Genomic DNA, 15283 nt, shown 5'->3' with positions numbered 1-15283 from the left:
GACATGGCCCCCATGTTCACCTCATCTGAACCCCATAGAGAACCTGTGGTTCCTCATAAAATGTGAGATCTACCGTGAGGGAAAACAGTACACCTCTCAGAACAGTGTCTGTGAGGCTGTGGTGGCTGCTGCACGCAATGTTGATCGTAAACAGATCAAGCAACTGACAAAATCTATGGATGGTAGGCTGTTGAGTGTCATCTTAAACAAAGGTGGCTATATTGATCACTAATTTTTACGGGATTTGTTTTTGCATGTCAGAAATTTTTATTTCTAAAGTTTGTGCACTTATATTGGTTTACCTGGTGAAAATAAACAAGTGAGATGGGAATATATTTGGTTTTTATTACGTTGCCTAATAATTCTGCACTGTAATAGTTACCTGCAAAAACAGATATCCTCCTAAGATAGCCAAATTTAAAAAATCCCCACTCCAACTTCCAAAAATATTAAGCTTTGATATTTATCAGACTTTTGGGTTGATTGAGAAAATAGTTGTTGATCAATAATAAAAAAAATCCTCTAAAATACAACTTGCCTAATAATTCTGCTCGCGGTGTAGTAATTTTGGCCAACATTTTGTAGTAATATTTCCTGCTGGTTCTTAGCTTTTAGTAATGTCCCCATCCTGTAGTAATATGCCCATATTGTGCCCTGTGGTAATGTGCCCATATTGCGCCCTGTGGTAATGTGCCCATATTGTCGCATGTAGTGATGTGCCCATATTGTCCCATGTAGTAATGTGCCCATATTGTCCCCTTGTAGTAATGTGGCCATATTGTCACGTGTAGTAATGTGCCTATATTGCCCCCTTGTAGTAATGTGCCCATATTGTCGGCTGTGGTAATGTGCCCATATTGCCCCCTTCTAGTAATGTGCCCTTGTAGTAATGTGCCCATAATGTACCCTATGGTAATGTGCCCATATTGTCCCATTGTACTAATGTGCCCATTATGTCCCCTTGTAGTAATGTGCCCATGTTGTCCCCTTGTAGTAATGTGCCCATATTGTGCCCTTGTAGTAATGTGCCCATATTGTCCCCTGTGGTATTGTTCTCATATTGCCTCCTTGTAGTAATGTGCCCATATTGTGCCCTGTATTAATCTGCACATATTGCTCCCTTGTAGTAATGTGCCCATATTGTCCCCTTGTAGTAATGTGCCCATTATGTTCCCTTGTAATAATTTGCCCATATTGTCCCCCTGTGATAATGTTCCCATATTGCCTCCTTGTAGTAATGTGCCCATATTGTGCCCTGTGGTAATGTGCCCATATTGCCCCCTTGTAGTAATGTGCCCATATTGCCCCCTTGTAGTAATGTGCCCATATTGCCCCCTTGTAGTAATGTGCCCATATTGTCCCCTTGTAGTAATGTGCCCATTATTTTCCCTTGTAGTAATTTGCCCATATTGTCTCCCTGTGATAATGTTCCTATATTGCCTCCTTGTAGTAATGTGGCCATATTGTGCCCTGTGGTAATGTGCCCATATTGCCGCCCTGTGGTAATGTGCCCATATTGTGCCCTGTAGTAATGTGCCCATATTGTGCCCTGTAGTAATGTGCCCATACTGTGCCCTCTGGTAATGTGCCCATACTGTGCCCTGTGCTCTGGTAATGTGCCTATATTGCGCTCTGTGCTGTAGTAATGTGCCCATATTGTGCTCTGTGCTGTGGTAATGTGCCCATATTGTGCCATATGCTGTGGTAATGTGCCCATATTGTGCCCTGTGCTCTGGTAATGTGCCCATATTGTGCCCTGTGCTCTGGTAATGTGCCCATATTGTGCTCTGTGCTGTGGTAATGTGCCCGTATTGTGCCCTGTGCTGTGGGAATGTACTCATCCTGTAGTAAAATCCCGTTATGACGTTGTTCACATACAAAAAAAAAAAAAGATTCCTCTCACCTTTCCTCCGTTCCCTCGCTGTTTTCTTTTCGGCACCTAGAGCCCTAGGATTGCTGACCAGTACACGGAGCTAACGCCATCAGCGTTTTCCTTCTGGGGAACGATTTGCAGCACTGCTCTCCTCACATCTTTACTAATGGCAGCTGCTAGCCAATCAAAATAGACCTACATTAGCTGCTGGTCTCTGATTGGCTGGCGGCAGCTGCCATTACTAAAGATGTGTACAGACGTGTGCTTCTGCGCAGTGCTGCAAATTCACCTGCAGGAAAGCACTGACGTTGGCGGCCCCGTGTACCTGAACGCAATAGTCACGGGGTCTAGGTGTCTGCCGCCCGCAAGAAGCAGCTTCAGGGGCCACATGCCGCTCGTGGCCCACGTGTTTGAGACCTCTGATATAAGTGGTAATGATTGGTGACAGAAAAAGTTAAACATGAACCTATAGAGAAGACAACTCCCAATGAAAGTAAAAAATTGAAACCGCACAACCTGGTAGCCTAACATCATAATCTAGTAGTCACGGCTTTGTGCTCTATTTTCTTTGTCAATTAAAAATTGATTTCTATTCTAACTTGTATAAAATATATAATATTGATATAATTTCAATGCAGTGTTATTGAAAAATAATAAAATGCTAATTATTCTTGGCAGATGACTGCACCAGGAGCTCAGAGAGACATTTGATAATTTCAGATTTTGCAGCAGATGATCATGGTATTCCACCTGATGCATATGGAGAACATGCCATTATCTCAGATATACCTGAAGACCTTCTCAGAAAAAATTTTTCATGTGATCATGTTCAACAGATTCTTTCTTCTGCTTCGTCAATGACTATCATGGAAACTAACAATCCTAGGACTGTTGAACATGAGCAAACTCTTAAAGAGAAGCCATTTTCATGCTCAGAATGTGGGAAATGTTTTAATAAGAAATCATTTCTTGTTGAACATCAAAGAACTCACACAGGGGAGAAGCCATATCTTTGTTCAGAATGTGGGAAGTCTTTTAAACAGAACTCACATCTTCTTATTCATCGGAGAATTCACACAGGAGAAAAGCCATATTCATGTTCAGAATGTGGGAAATGTTTCATACAGAAACCACAGCTTCTTGTACATCAAAGAATTCATACAGGTGAGAAGCCATATGCATGTTTAGAATGTGGGAAATGTTTTAATGAGAAATATAGACTTGTTATACATCAGAGAGATCACACAGGGGAGAAGCCATTTTCATGTTTAGAATGTGGGAAATGTTTTACAGACAGAAAAAGTTTTGTTAGACATCAAAGGACACACACAAGGAAGTAGTAATTTTTTTTTTTTAATCATTTTATGTAAACTTGTAAAAGAAGTTATAAAGTTATATATATACAGTATATACAAGAAAAAAGGAGAACAATTTGGAGAATTAGATGATTATTAGAAAATGTATACAATTGCCAATGATTATTTGTTATTAAAAAGCAAATAGGCATATATGTATGACAAATATATACATATAAAATAATTTAACAGTTACATAAAAAAAGTTGTCTGATGCTGCTCTCCTTGGTTCAATGTGACATCAGCAATGGAAAGATGCTGCTATATATGATCAGTACTGTCAGGTCTCCAGGTTTTCCAGTTCTCTTTTGAATGAGCTTGCCCTCGGTTAAGATGGAGTTTACTGTTCTGTTGCCCTACTTCCTGTCCAGCTGCTTAAAAGGCCGCCTCTAAGCCTAGTCCAGTGCCTGAGTATACTGCTTGCTGTGTGCTCCTGCTTTGCTGCTGCTAATCCTGATTGCCTTTGGATCCTCCTAAAGACTACCGACCGACCGACTCTGGACCTTACCCGGTTTCTCAAAGCTGTGCCCGGATTCCGTCTGCCATCTTCTGTCAGCACTCTGCCCGGTTCTCTCTGGTTCGTAACCACTCTGGACAATCATCCCGTACGGACACTCCTGGACTTTTACCGCTTGCCCCTTGTGTCCCGGCTGCGGCGCATTTAGGCCTTCCAGGGTGATTGCCGGACAGTCCCTGTATAGGGGTTTGCTCTGGTGGTCTCCCTGGGGGAGTCCGGTGCGTGGCCCCGGGAATTCCCTTCGCTCCGTTTCGGGAAGGTATTTGTGTATTTGTACCGCTGTGTTTTCCGTTGTGTATCTACCGTGGTTACACCTTATAAAATATCTTGTACCAAGAACTCGTCTCTGATTGTCATTGCCCTACGCTATCGAAATCCTCAGAACATATATAAGTATTACATTATACTCAGGCCCATAAGAGGATTTCGCTGGGGCAATGACTGAGACACGAGTAGACCAGCTCTTCTCAATGATTAACTCCCTGCAGCAGGAGATGGAGGCGGTGCAGAATAAACTTAGAGATGTGGAGGCACAGCTGGGCCATGATCACCAGGTACTGGGGCCGGCTATACAGGATTTGCAAGTCAGAGTGGAGGCTCAGGAAGCCGTCCCCACTACGTCCGTATCAGCTGCCGGTATGCCTAGGTTACCCCCATTCCGTTTCAATGGTGATCGTAGTCAGTTTCGTGGATTTGTTAACCAATGTATACTGTTTTTCGATGTACATTCTGATTATTACCGTTCTGATCGGTCAAAGGTGTTATGTATCATCATGTTATTAACCTCACGAGCACTGGCTTGGGCTAATCCCATGATAGAGAATCGGGACATCCGTTTGAATCACCTGGATGACTTTCTGAACGCAATGGCGCAAATGTTTGATGATCCGAATCGCCGTGCTACCGCTGAAGCGGCTCTCCTTTCCTTACGTCAGGGAAAGCGTTCTGTCGTTGAATACGCCACTGAGTTCAAGAGGTTAGTGGTAGACACCGATTGGGGAAACAATGCCTTATTGTCTGTTTTCAGAAAAGGTTTGTCCGGTACCATCAAGGACGAGTTAGCCCGTTCCGAATCTCCAGGGGATTTTGAACTGTTTCTCCAGCACTGTGTGCGCATTGATACCCGTTTGACGGAACGTAGACAGGAAAAATGGGCAGCTGTAAACCGTGTAAACAATATTGCGTTTCCTTCCAGAGAACCCGCTCTCAGGACGCCACGGGAGGCCGAGGACGTACCTATGCAAGTGGACTCTCTGCAAAAACGAGAGACCAACGAACGTCGTGAACACCGGCTCCGTGAGCGTTTGTGCTTCTATTGCGGTCAATCGGACCATTTCTTGATCGACTGCCCGAAACGTCCAAATCGCCCAAATAAGGTATTGGCAGCCATGGCAGAGTGTGACAACACGGACGCAGAGTCCGAAATCTCTGAGGCAAGTGGACACTTGGATGCGGTATTTCCCTTGACGGTAATGTCCACCTCACCGAAGGACTCAGAGGGGAAATACACCCATTGCTCACTCCCCATTCAGATCCGTTGGGAGGGACAGCTAATTCCTACCTCTGCAATGATAGACTCTGGGGCAGGGGGAAATTTCATGGACTCTTCCTTTGCCAGGAAACACGGTATCCGGACTCAGCAAAGATCCTCACCGGTTACCATGGAGACGGTAGACGGATCCCCGTTAATCTCTGGACCAGTGGATCGGGAAACAGTACCGCTCGAATGCGTGATGAAGCCAGGTCAGCAGGGGACCCTTGTTTTCATGATAATTTCTTCTCCTCATTTTCCGATTATTCTAGGTATTCCGTGGCTACGGTCTACAAATCCCATCATCGATTGGGAGACTAAAGAAATATCCTTCCCACCACAGAGTGGTCCGACCCTTTGCCCAACTGTTCCGGTTCCAGTAACATCAAATACGGAGGGCACTGTACAGGTACCTGTGTTACCCCCGGTTTACCGTGACTTCGCTGATATATGCGACAAAAGAAAAGCTGATCGGCTTCCCCCGCATAGACCGTATGATTGCCCCATAGACTTACTCCCAGGGGCGGAGATTCCGTTTGGTCATGTCTACCCGTTGGCGGCACCTGAGCTAGAAGCACTAAAAGAGTATATTGATGAAAGCCTAGCCAAGGGATTTATTCGTCAGTCTACCTCACCCGCAGGGGCACCCATCTTTTTCGTGAAAAAGAAGGAGGGGACTCTGAGACCCTGTATTGACTACCGGGAACTGAATAAGATAACCATCCGGAACCGGTATCCGTTACCGTTGATTCCTGAGCTATTGGAGAGGGTCCAACAGGCAAAAATATTCACCAAATTAGACCTCCGTGGGGCATATAATCTGCTTCGTATACGTCCGGGAGACGAGTGGAAGACCGCGTTCCGATGTCGGTACGGACATTTTGAGTACCTAGTGATGCCTTTTGGACTTTGTAACGCTCCCGCGGCATTTCAACATCTGGTTAACGATATTTTTAGGGATATCATGGACCAATTCATGGTGATCTATCTGGACGATATCCTAATCTTTTCTGATTCTCTACAGGAACACCAGGAGCACGTTACGACCGTACTTACCCGTCTGAGGGAAAACCACCTGTACATTAAACTGGAGAAATGCGAGTTCCACTGCTCACAAATACAATTCTTAGGTTATGTCATCTCTCCTCAGGGACTGAACATGGAATCTAGCAAGATACAAGCCATTCTAGACTGGCCGGAACCGGGAAACCTCAAAGAGGTACAACGCTTTGTCGGTTTTGCCAACTTTTACCTACGCTTTATCCGTAACTTTTCAGAGATTGTTCGTCCCATCACTCTGTTAACCAAGAAAGGACAGAAGTTTGTGTGGTCCGCCCAGGCCCAGGAAGCATTCCATCGTCTCAAGGTATGTTTTACCTCAGCGCCAATATTAGTACATCCGAATCCCGCACTTCCCTTTATCGTGGAAGTCGACGCTTCCGACTATGCATTAGGGGCCATCCTTTCTCAAAGGACTGGGGACAAGAGTCTCTTGCATCCGTGTGCCTTCTTTTCCCGCCGGTTGTCCCCTGCAGAAAGGAACTATGACATTGCGGACAAAGAATTATTGGCGATTATTTCCGCTTTCAAGGAATGGAGACACCACTTACAGGGAGCCGCGCAGCAAGTGATAGTACTCACAGATCATCGTAATCTGGAATTTCTTAAGTCTGCCAGGTGCCTGTCTCCACGGCAAGCCCGTTGGAGCCTCTTTCTTAACCAATTCAATTTTATCGTTACATACCGTCCAGGTTCACGTAATGGAAAAGCCGATGCCTTGTCCCGAATCCACGCCGTGGACTCCGTGCCTGGAACCCCGTCTCAGACCGTGTTATCGGATGCCAATTTCGTTGGAGTGATCCAGGACCAGGACTTGTGGAAGGACATCAAGCTGGCCTATGATGGTGACGTATTTCTTGCTGCCCCCCCGAAGGATGTAACGCTTGTTCTTCGGAATGGTGTGTGGTTGAGGGAGCGACGCATTTATGTCCCGGAGGCCGTAAGACTTCGGGTTCTCAAATTGGTCCATGACTCCGTGTTGGCTGGTCATAGGGGGGTACTGAAGACGCAGGAATTTCTGAGCCGTTTTTTCTGGTGGCCTACCTGTTTAAAGGATGTGAAGGACTATGTCCACTCATGTGTGGTTTGTGCCCGGTGCAAGGTCCCTCGTGTGGCTCCTACGGGACTCCTCCAACCGTTACCCGTGCCATCTCGCCCTTGGGGGTCTATCTCCATGGATTTTATTGTGGAGTTGCCAGTCTCAGGCGGTCACAATACCATTTTAGTGGTGGTGGATCGATTGACTAAAGCTGCTCACTTTATTCCGTGTACCGGTCTTCCCTCAGCCGCAGAGACAGTGGATTTGGTTATCCAGAACGTATTCCGATTGCATGGGGTACCAGACGAGATCATCTCTGACCGGGGCGTGCAGTTCACGTCTAGATTCTGGAAGGGGTTTTGTACGGCACTCCAGATTGATGTCTGTTTGTCTTCTGCATACCATCCTCAGACAAATGGGCAGACCGAACGGACGAATCAAACCCTGGAACAATACCTTCGATGTTATGTCAGCCATCTCCAAGACGATTGGTTGAAGATGCTTCCGTTGGCGGAGTTCTCGTATAACAACACTCAGAGCAGCTCCACTAAGGTAACGCCCTTTTTCGCTAACCTGGGTTACCATCCGACTGTTTTGCCTAGGTCACCGGTTGCGGTTTCGGTGCCAGCGGTGGAGGACAGATTGACGGAACTACGACAAAATCTGGAGGTGCTAAAGGACACTGTGGCTACGGCCCAGGAGCGTTACAAGAGGTCGGCAGACACTCACCGGAAACCGGCACCCATGTACAAGGTAGGGGACTCTGTATGGTTATCCACCAAAAACCTGAGATTGGGTGTTCCTTCGCAGAAGCTGGGACAAAAATTCATCGGTCCGTTTAAGATCACCGGGATCGTGAGCCCTGTGGCCTGTCGGCTACGGTTACCGCACCATCTAAAGGTACACCCAGTCTTTCATGTGTCTCTCCTCAAACCCGTTTCCCCTAATACGTTTCATGGTCGTGTTGTGCCTCCTCCTCCACCTGTGATGGTCGACGGCGAGGAGCAGTTCGTGGTTGAGGACATTATTGACTCCCGGCTCCATCGTCGTCGGCTTCAGTATCTGGTCCGTTGGCAGGGGTACGCCCCCGAGGACGATTCCTGGGAACCGGTGGGTAACATTCGGGCACCCCGGAAGATTGCTCAGTTTCATCGGCGTTTCCCGGACAAGCCAGGCCCTGATCCGTCCTGAGGCCGTCTCTGGGGGGGGGGGAGTAATGTCAGGTCTCCAGGTTTTCCAGTTCTCTTTTGAATGAGCTTGCCCTCGGTTAAGATGGAGTTTACTGTTCTGTTGCCCTACTTCCTGTCCAGCTGCTTAAAAGGCCGCCTCTAAGCCTAGTCCAGTGCCTGAGTATACTGCTTGCTGTGTGCTCCTGCTTTGCTGCTGCTAATCCTGATTGCCTTTGGATCCTCCTAAAGACTACCGACCGACCGACTCTGGACCTTACCCGGTTTCTCAAAGCTGTGCCCGGATTCCGTCTGCCATCTTCTGTCAGCACTCTGCCCGGTTCTCTCTGGTTCGTAACCACTCTGGACAATCATCCCGTACGGACACTCCTGGACTTTTACTGCTTGCCCCTTGTGTCCCGGCTGCGGCGCATTTAGGCCTTCCGGGGTGATTGCCGGACAGTCCCTGTATAGGGGTTTGCTCTGGTGGTCTCCCTGGGGGAGTCCGGTGCGTGGCCCCGGGAATTCCCTTCGCTCCGTTTCGGGAAGGTATTTGTGTATTTGTACCGCTGTGTTTTCCGTTGTGTATCTACCGTGGTTACACCTTATAAAATATCTTGTACCAAGAACTCGTCTCTGATTGTCATTGCCCTACGCTATCGAAATCCTCAGAACATATATAAGTATTACAAGTACACTTGCCGTCCAACACCCAGCCCATCTGTTAAAGTAGTATTCCCATTCCAAGATCATATACCAATATGTGCAGGGCATTGCAGTAACTTAGGTATTCATAGTTACGACAAAGAGCAACTAATTAACTTACTATATGAGTGGCCATTACCATGGATAACAACCTGCAATGCTCTGCACATGAAGTTGGAAACATAGTGAATCAGGAAAACTAATTAGAGGTATTTGCTAATATTATTATTACACTTACTACATATTGGGATACGATTTTGGAGATGTTTAAAATATATATATATATATATATATATATATATATATATATATTTATGTATATTATAACATTATAACAATTACATACCAGGATACAAAATATTATATTGGAGCCGAATAATTTCTAATATTCGTGTATTCGGACCGAATAACAAACACAATGCAAGTCAATGGGAAACTCGTTTAATTTTCCAGAGCACCTTGGAAGTCTGTCTGGGAGGGCTGTAAAATGCTCCAGTGGATGGGGAAGTGCTGAAACTGAATGGGAACAGCCTGGCGAAGATACCAGGATGATTTTCTGACTCATATGGTCTCTGGGAATAATGTTGTCAGTGTATTACGCTACTTTTACAAAGTGACACTAAAAACACAAAAGGTCAGATTGGACACCTCCACCAGAACGCAACCCTCATCTGGATAACTGTATAGACACTTTCAGACATTTGGTAAAATCTACTATCCTAGACACACACAGGAGGCAACCATCCAACATCAGTACCCAGGAGAGAAGGGCCATAAAATCTTTGAAAACCAACAACGAAATTATCACTAAACCTGCAGACAAGGGGGGTGCAATAGTCATGATGAACAAATCAGACTACATGAAGGAAGCACACAGACAACTGATGGACACACGCTTCTATAAAAAAGTCTGACCCTACACAGGACTATTACAAGGAACTTATCAAGTTGGTCTCTTGCCTGCCTGACATATCCTCAACAGCTGATGAACTGATACCGGTAAGCCCAAGGATAGGCACATTCTACATGCTTCCTAAAATTCACAAATCTGGAAACCCAGGAAGACCCATTATTTCTTGTGTGGGTATCCTCACTGAACAAGTCTCTGGATGGGTAGAGGGTATCCTCAAACCCTTGGTAAGGGATACAAGCAGCTACATCCAGGACACTACTGACCTATTGAAAAAACTATCAGCAATAGGTCCTTTACCAGAGGGAACCATCCTTGCCACCATGGATGTGGAATCCTTGTACTCGAATATTCCACACCAGGATGGATTGAATGCCTGCAAAGTCTTCCTGGAAAATACAGGAACTGATGCCGATTCTGTAGTGAAGCTTACAAAATTCATCCTCACCCATAATTACTTTGCATTTGACAATAACATATATCTACAGGAGACTGGGACTGCAAAGGGAAGCAAACTGGCACCACAATATGCAAATCTTTTCATGGCCAAGCTTGAGAGTGACTTTGTATCCTCTTGTCCTATCAGGCCTCTGGCCTACTACCGTTACATTAATGATATTTTAATCTTTTGGACAGAGTCTGAGGAACAGCTGAAGACCTTCCATGAACACTTTAATCAGTTTCATCCCACCATCAACCTAACACTCAACTACTCCTGCACTGAAATCAACTTCTTGGACACCATCATTAAACTACGGAACAATGAAATAGAGACATCCCTGTACAAGAAGCCAATTGACCGCCCAACATACCTGAAATGGGACAGTTTTCATCCAAAACACATAAAAAATTCTATTGTATAAAGCTAGGCTATCAGGTACAATCGGATATGTTCCAACAGTACAGATAGAGACAATCACCTTGAGGGCCTCAAAGACCTTTCTGAATCAAGGCTACCACCCAAGAACAATTGAAAACCAGATTACAAGAGCCACCAGAATATCAAGAAACCATCTCCTACATTATAAAACTAAAGAAGAAAACAACCGGGTCCCTCTTGTAATCACCTACAATCCACATCTGGAGGTGTTAAGAGCAGCTGCACGGAAACTACAACCATTACTGCAAAAAGATGCCCGGTTAAAATCTATTTTTCCAGACCCCCCACTTCTGTGTTTTAGGCAGCCCCCGAATCTAAGAAGCATCATTGTCAGAAGCTCCCTGTCCTCTCCAACAACAACAGGAACATTTCCCTGCAACCAGAAAAATGTAAGACCTGTCCATTTATATTGACAAGATAAAGATTCCCAGATCACATCAGGACTACAAGATCCCAGGTACCTTCAGCTGTACCACAACTAATGTGGTGTACTTAGTTATATGTACCAAATGTCCAACTGGGGGTCTGTATGTAGGGGAGACAGGACAACAGCTCAGGACAAGGATGAATTCTCACCGCCACACAATTAGAGAAAAAAGAATAGATCTACCTGTGGCCAAACATTTTTGTAACCCAGACCACAGCATCATGGACATGAAATTGCTGATATTGAAAGGAAACGTCAAGTCCCAGAGAGATAGGAGACTATGGGAGTACAAACTTATGATGACCTTTGACACATTCAGAGCAGGAATGAATGTGTCTCATGGATTCATGTCTTTTTACATCAATTAAGAGGTGCTCCTCAGAACATCCAGGGGCATCACAGCCCTGGACTAGATCCTAATCAGAGGACAATAAAACTTTCACACTGAACTGCAGCAATATTTATGGCCACAACAGTTTGTCCTCTTGCCATACTGATAGTTCTGCTTCATGTCATTTGTTTTATTTACTGCCCCATTCTATGTTCCTGTTGTGTATATATATGTGACTCTTCAGATTTTGTGTTATACTGAGCCTGAAGAAGAGACCCGAGAGTCTCAAAAGCTTGCTATTATTAGCATCTTTTCAGTTAGCCATTAAAAGGTATCAACCACTGAGGACTTCAGTTCTTTTAAATAATTTTTTATCTCTACTGGCTAACACGGTACAAAGATATATTTTACCTGTATCAAAATGGAGGATACCAGAATGTACCGCATCTTTATGGAACTAAAGACACTTCTGAAGAAACGTGCACAACTGGACAGCGACATATTTTTCTTATCCAAATGCAAAAAAGGAGAATCTGATCCCCAAAGGACTCTGGATTGCAGATCCAATTCTACATATACCTACAACACCCATTATGCACAAAACCTTTGTCACAGGACTTCTGAGAGACTAAGGAACAAAGATATATTTTACCTGGACTAAAAACTCCAAAACTCAATCTAAATTGCATTTTACAGGAAAAAATGGCCAGAAACATTCTTTCCTCTATAATGACTGGTATATAAGGCAAAATAAAAAAAAATAAAAATAAATCCTCCCCTTTAGCCTATGTTCACATGTAGCGTTTTTGCTTTTGTTTTTCTCATTGCTTTTAATGGTGAAAAAACGTTCACCAGGAAATGTGCTGCGTTTTTGATACTTTTTTTGTGTAAGGCTAGTTTCACACTACGTCTTTTTAACATCCGCTGAAAACGTTTTTTAGCGGAAGTACGGATCCTGCTTTTACAGCAAATAAGGCTAGTTTCACACTACGTCTTTTTAACATCCGCTGAAAACGTTTTTTTAGCGGAAGTACGGATCCTGCTTTTACAGCAAATAACGTATGCAAACGCATATGTTATTTTGCAGGATCCTGCACTGGATATTTAGGGGCGGGCATTGGAGTCATGTGATCGGGAGTGAGGGGAGCTAGACTGGGAGGAGGCTTCTGACAGCTGCAGACGCTGGTAACCAAGGTAAACATCGGCCTTGGATACCCGATATTTATCTTGGTTACGAGTGTCTGCAGCTGCTAGGAGCCGGGCTGCCTGCACGCGTAACCAACGTAAACATCGGGTAACTAAGATAAGTGGTTACGCGATATTTACCTTGGTTACGAGTGCCCGCAGCTCTCAGGTGGGAGAGAGAGGAAGGGGGAAAGACAGAGATAGAGAGAGAGGGGGTGAGGGAGGGAGTAGAGAGATAGACAGATCACTGGAGACTGGTTCTGGGCATGCTCAGTACTTTCTGGGCATGCTCAGTACAAAAGCAGGATCCTGTTACAACGCAACTGAACGCATTCTGCTAGGCAGGATCCAGCACTCATTGAAATGCATTGCAGCTCGCGGCGCAATGTGAAGGATCCTGTGAGATGCGTTATTTTGACAAAGCAAAAAAACGCTACATGTTGCGTTTTTGAAACATGTTAAAATAACGCAAAAGGACGGATCCTGCGTCTAACGGACGCAAACGCATGCGAACGCAGGTGGACGCGAGTCCATTGAAAATGCATTGAAGTGAAAACGGATTTGCACAGGATCCGTACTTCCGTTAAAATAACGTTTTCAACGGATGTTAAAAAGACGTAGTGTGAAACCAGCCTTATACGTTTATTGGTTCAGATGTGTCAGAAATCTATCTCTATAGTTATGCCAGCAAAGCCAATGAACATTCTGCAGTGTCTTTTGGGCACATTGCTTCTTTTATACTTATAGATTTGATGCAGAAAATAATTTTTGGTGTGGTTTTGCCTGCTATGAACAGCCCTTCCACCCATGGACTTTATTACTAAAACCGCACTAAAAACATGTGTTTTTGTTGCATTGTTTTGCCAGAAGTTGCAGATTTGATGCAGAAAATTTTTGCACCAAATCCTCAGCATGTGCATATAGCCTAATACGGCGTTTCCCCAAAAATAAGACAGGGTCTTATATTACTTTTTTGCTCTGAAAAATGAGCTAGTGCTTAGTTTCAGGGGATGTCTTATTTTTTTTCCATGAACATCAATCCACATTTATTATTGAATAAAAAAAATTAACATTTCTTCAAAAATGATCATATTACATTCTGGAACATCAACAAAACTCTGCAAACCCTGTGTGTGACATGTGTATCTAACAATCATTCTATTATCTACATATTATATATCTCTTATCAATCATCTATCTATCCGTTATCTATATATCCATCTAATATCTATGTATTATCTATCATCCATCCATCCACACACACTGCACATACACACCAGCCTGTCTCCTCTTCAGCTTTAGATTCCTGCAGTGACCTTTGGTCACATGATGTGATGCTACAAAGGTCCTGAAGTAATGTTATTATCAGGCTGTAAACCATGGGGCACCTAGGAGAATGGGGGCCCGTGAAATTTTCCAGTTTTCTCTGCCATCCCCCTAATGCCAGTCCTGCATACCAGCCTGTCTCCTGTTCAGTTCTTTTAGACTTCTGTAATTGAATAATTTGGTCACATGACTGTGAAGTCATCAAAGGTCCTTAAACAATATAAACCTCAGAGTACAACTGCTGGGGTCCATAAGAGAGTGGGGCCCTGAGAAATTGTGAAGGTTGACTACCCCTAATGCTGACCCTAAATGCAACTAGGGCTTATTTTTGGAGTAGAGCTTGTGTTTCAAGCATACTCCAAAAATCCTGTAAAATCATGCTAAGGCTTATTTTCGGGGTAGGTCTCATTTTTGGGGACACACGGTAGTAACATTTTACTACTTTATCTGGGCATGTGGTGTGTGTGTGACATGGTCAGACACCTCCTGTTTAATTTATGAATAGCTGTATTAACCTCTTCACAACCGAGGATGTACTGGTACGTCCTAAATCATGAAGGGGTGATCACGTCGGCTGCTGCAGTGAGACGGCAGAGATCCCTGCACATGTCTGCTGATTTGAAGACTAGACATGTGCAGCTATCAGACATGAGTGGATGCGCAATCCACCCACAGCTGTTAACCACTTAAATCGTGCTGTCAAAATGTGACAGCACGATTTAAATTGCTGCAGTGGGGAATGTATCTATAGCCACGGCCATCAGAGGTCCCGTGACGTGATCACGGGGAGTCGATGGTTGTCATGGTAGCGACGGGTCTTGTGATGACTCCTGTCGCTATGACGTTCCTGTTCAAGCTAGCAAAGCAGCGGCTGAAGTTTTAAAGAATTAAAAAAAATCACACCCCCCCCATTCGCCCCATTGAAAGTTAAAGGGTTAAAAAAATGTAAAAAATATACACATATTTGGTATCGCCGCTT

At 44.5% G+C, this 15283-nt stretch overlaps 1 protein-coding gene across 1 annotated transcript in view; it reads left to right on the top strand.

The window, feature by feature from the left end:
- LOC142311955 (uncharacterized) overlaps positions 1-15283 on the top strand; it is a 104684-nt gene that overhangs the window by 43422 nt on the left and 45979 nt on the right. The window contains exon 8 of the mRNA XM_075350822.1: positions 2776-3206. Within this exon, the coding sequence (XP_075206937.1) occupies positions 2776-3206 (431 nt within the window). The remainder of the gene's footprint in view (positions 1-2775; positions 3207-15283) is intronic.

The sequence above is a fragment of the Anomaloglossus baeobatrachus genome, chromosome 5 (assembly GCF_048569485.1).
Source record: "Anomaloglossus baeobatrachus isolate aAnoBae1 chromosome 5, aAnoBae1.hap1, whole genome shotgun sequence".
Lineage (NCBI taxonomy): Eukaryota > Metazoa > Chordata > Amphibia > Anura > Aromobatidae > Anomaloglossus > Anomaloglossus baeobatrachus.
This window is presented reverse-complemented; position numbering and strand designations above follow the sequence as displayed.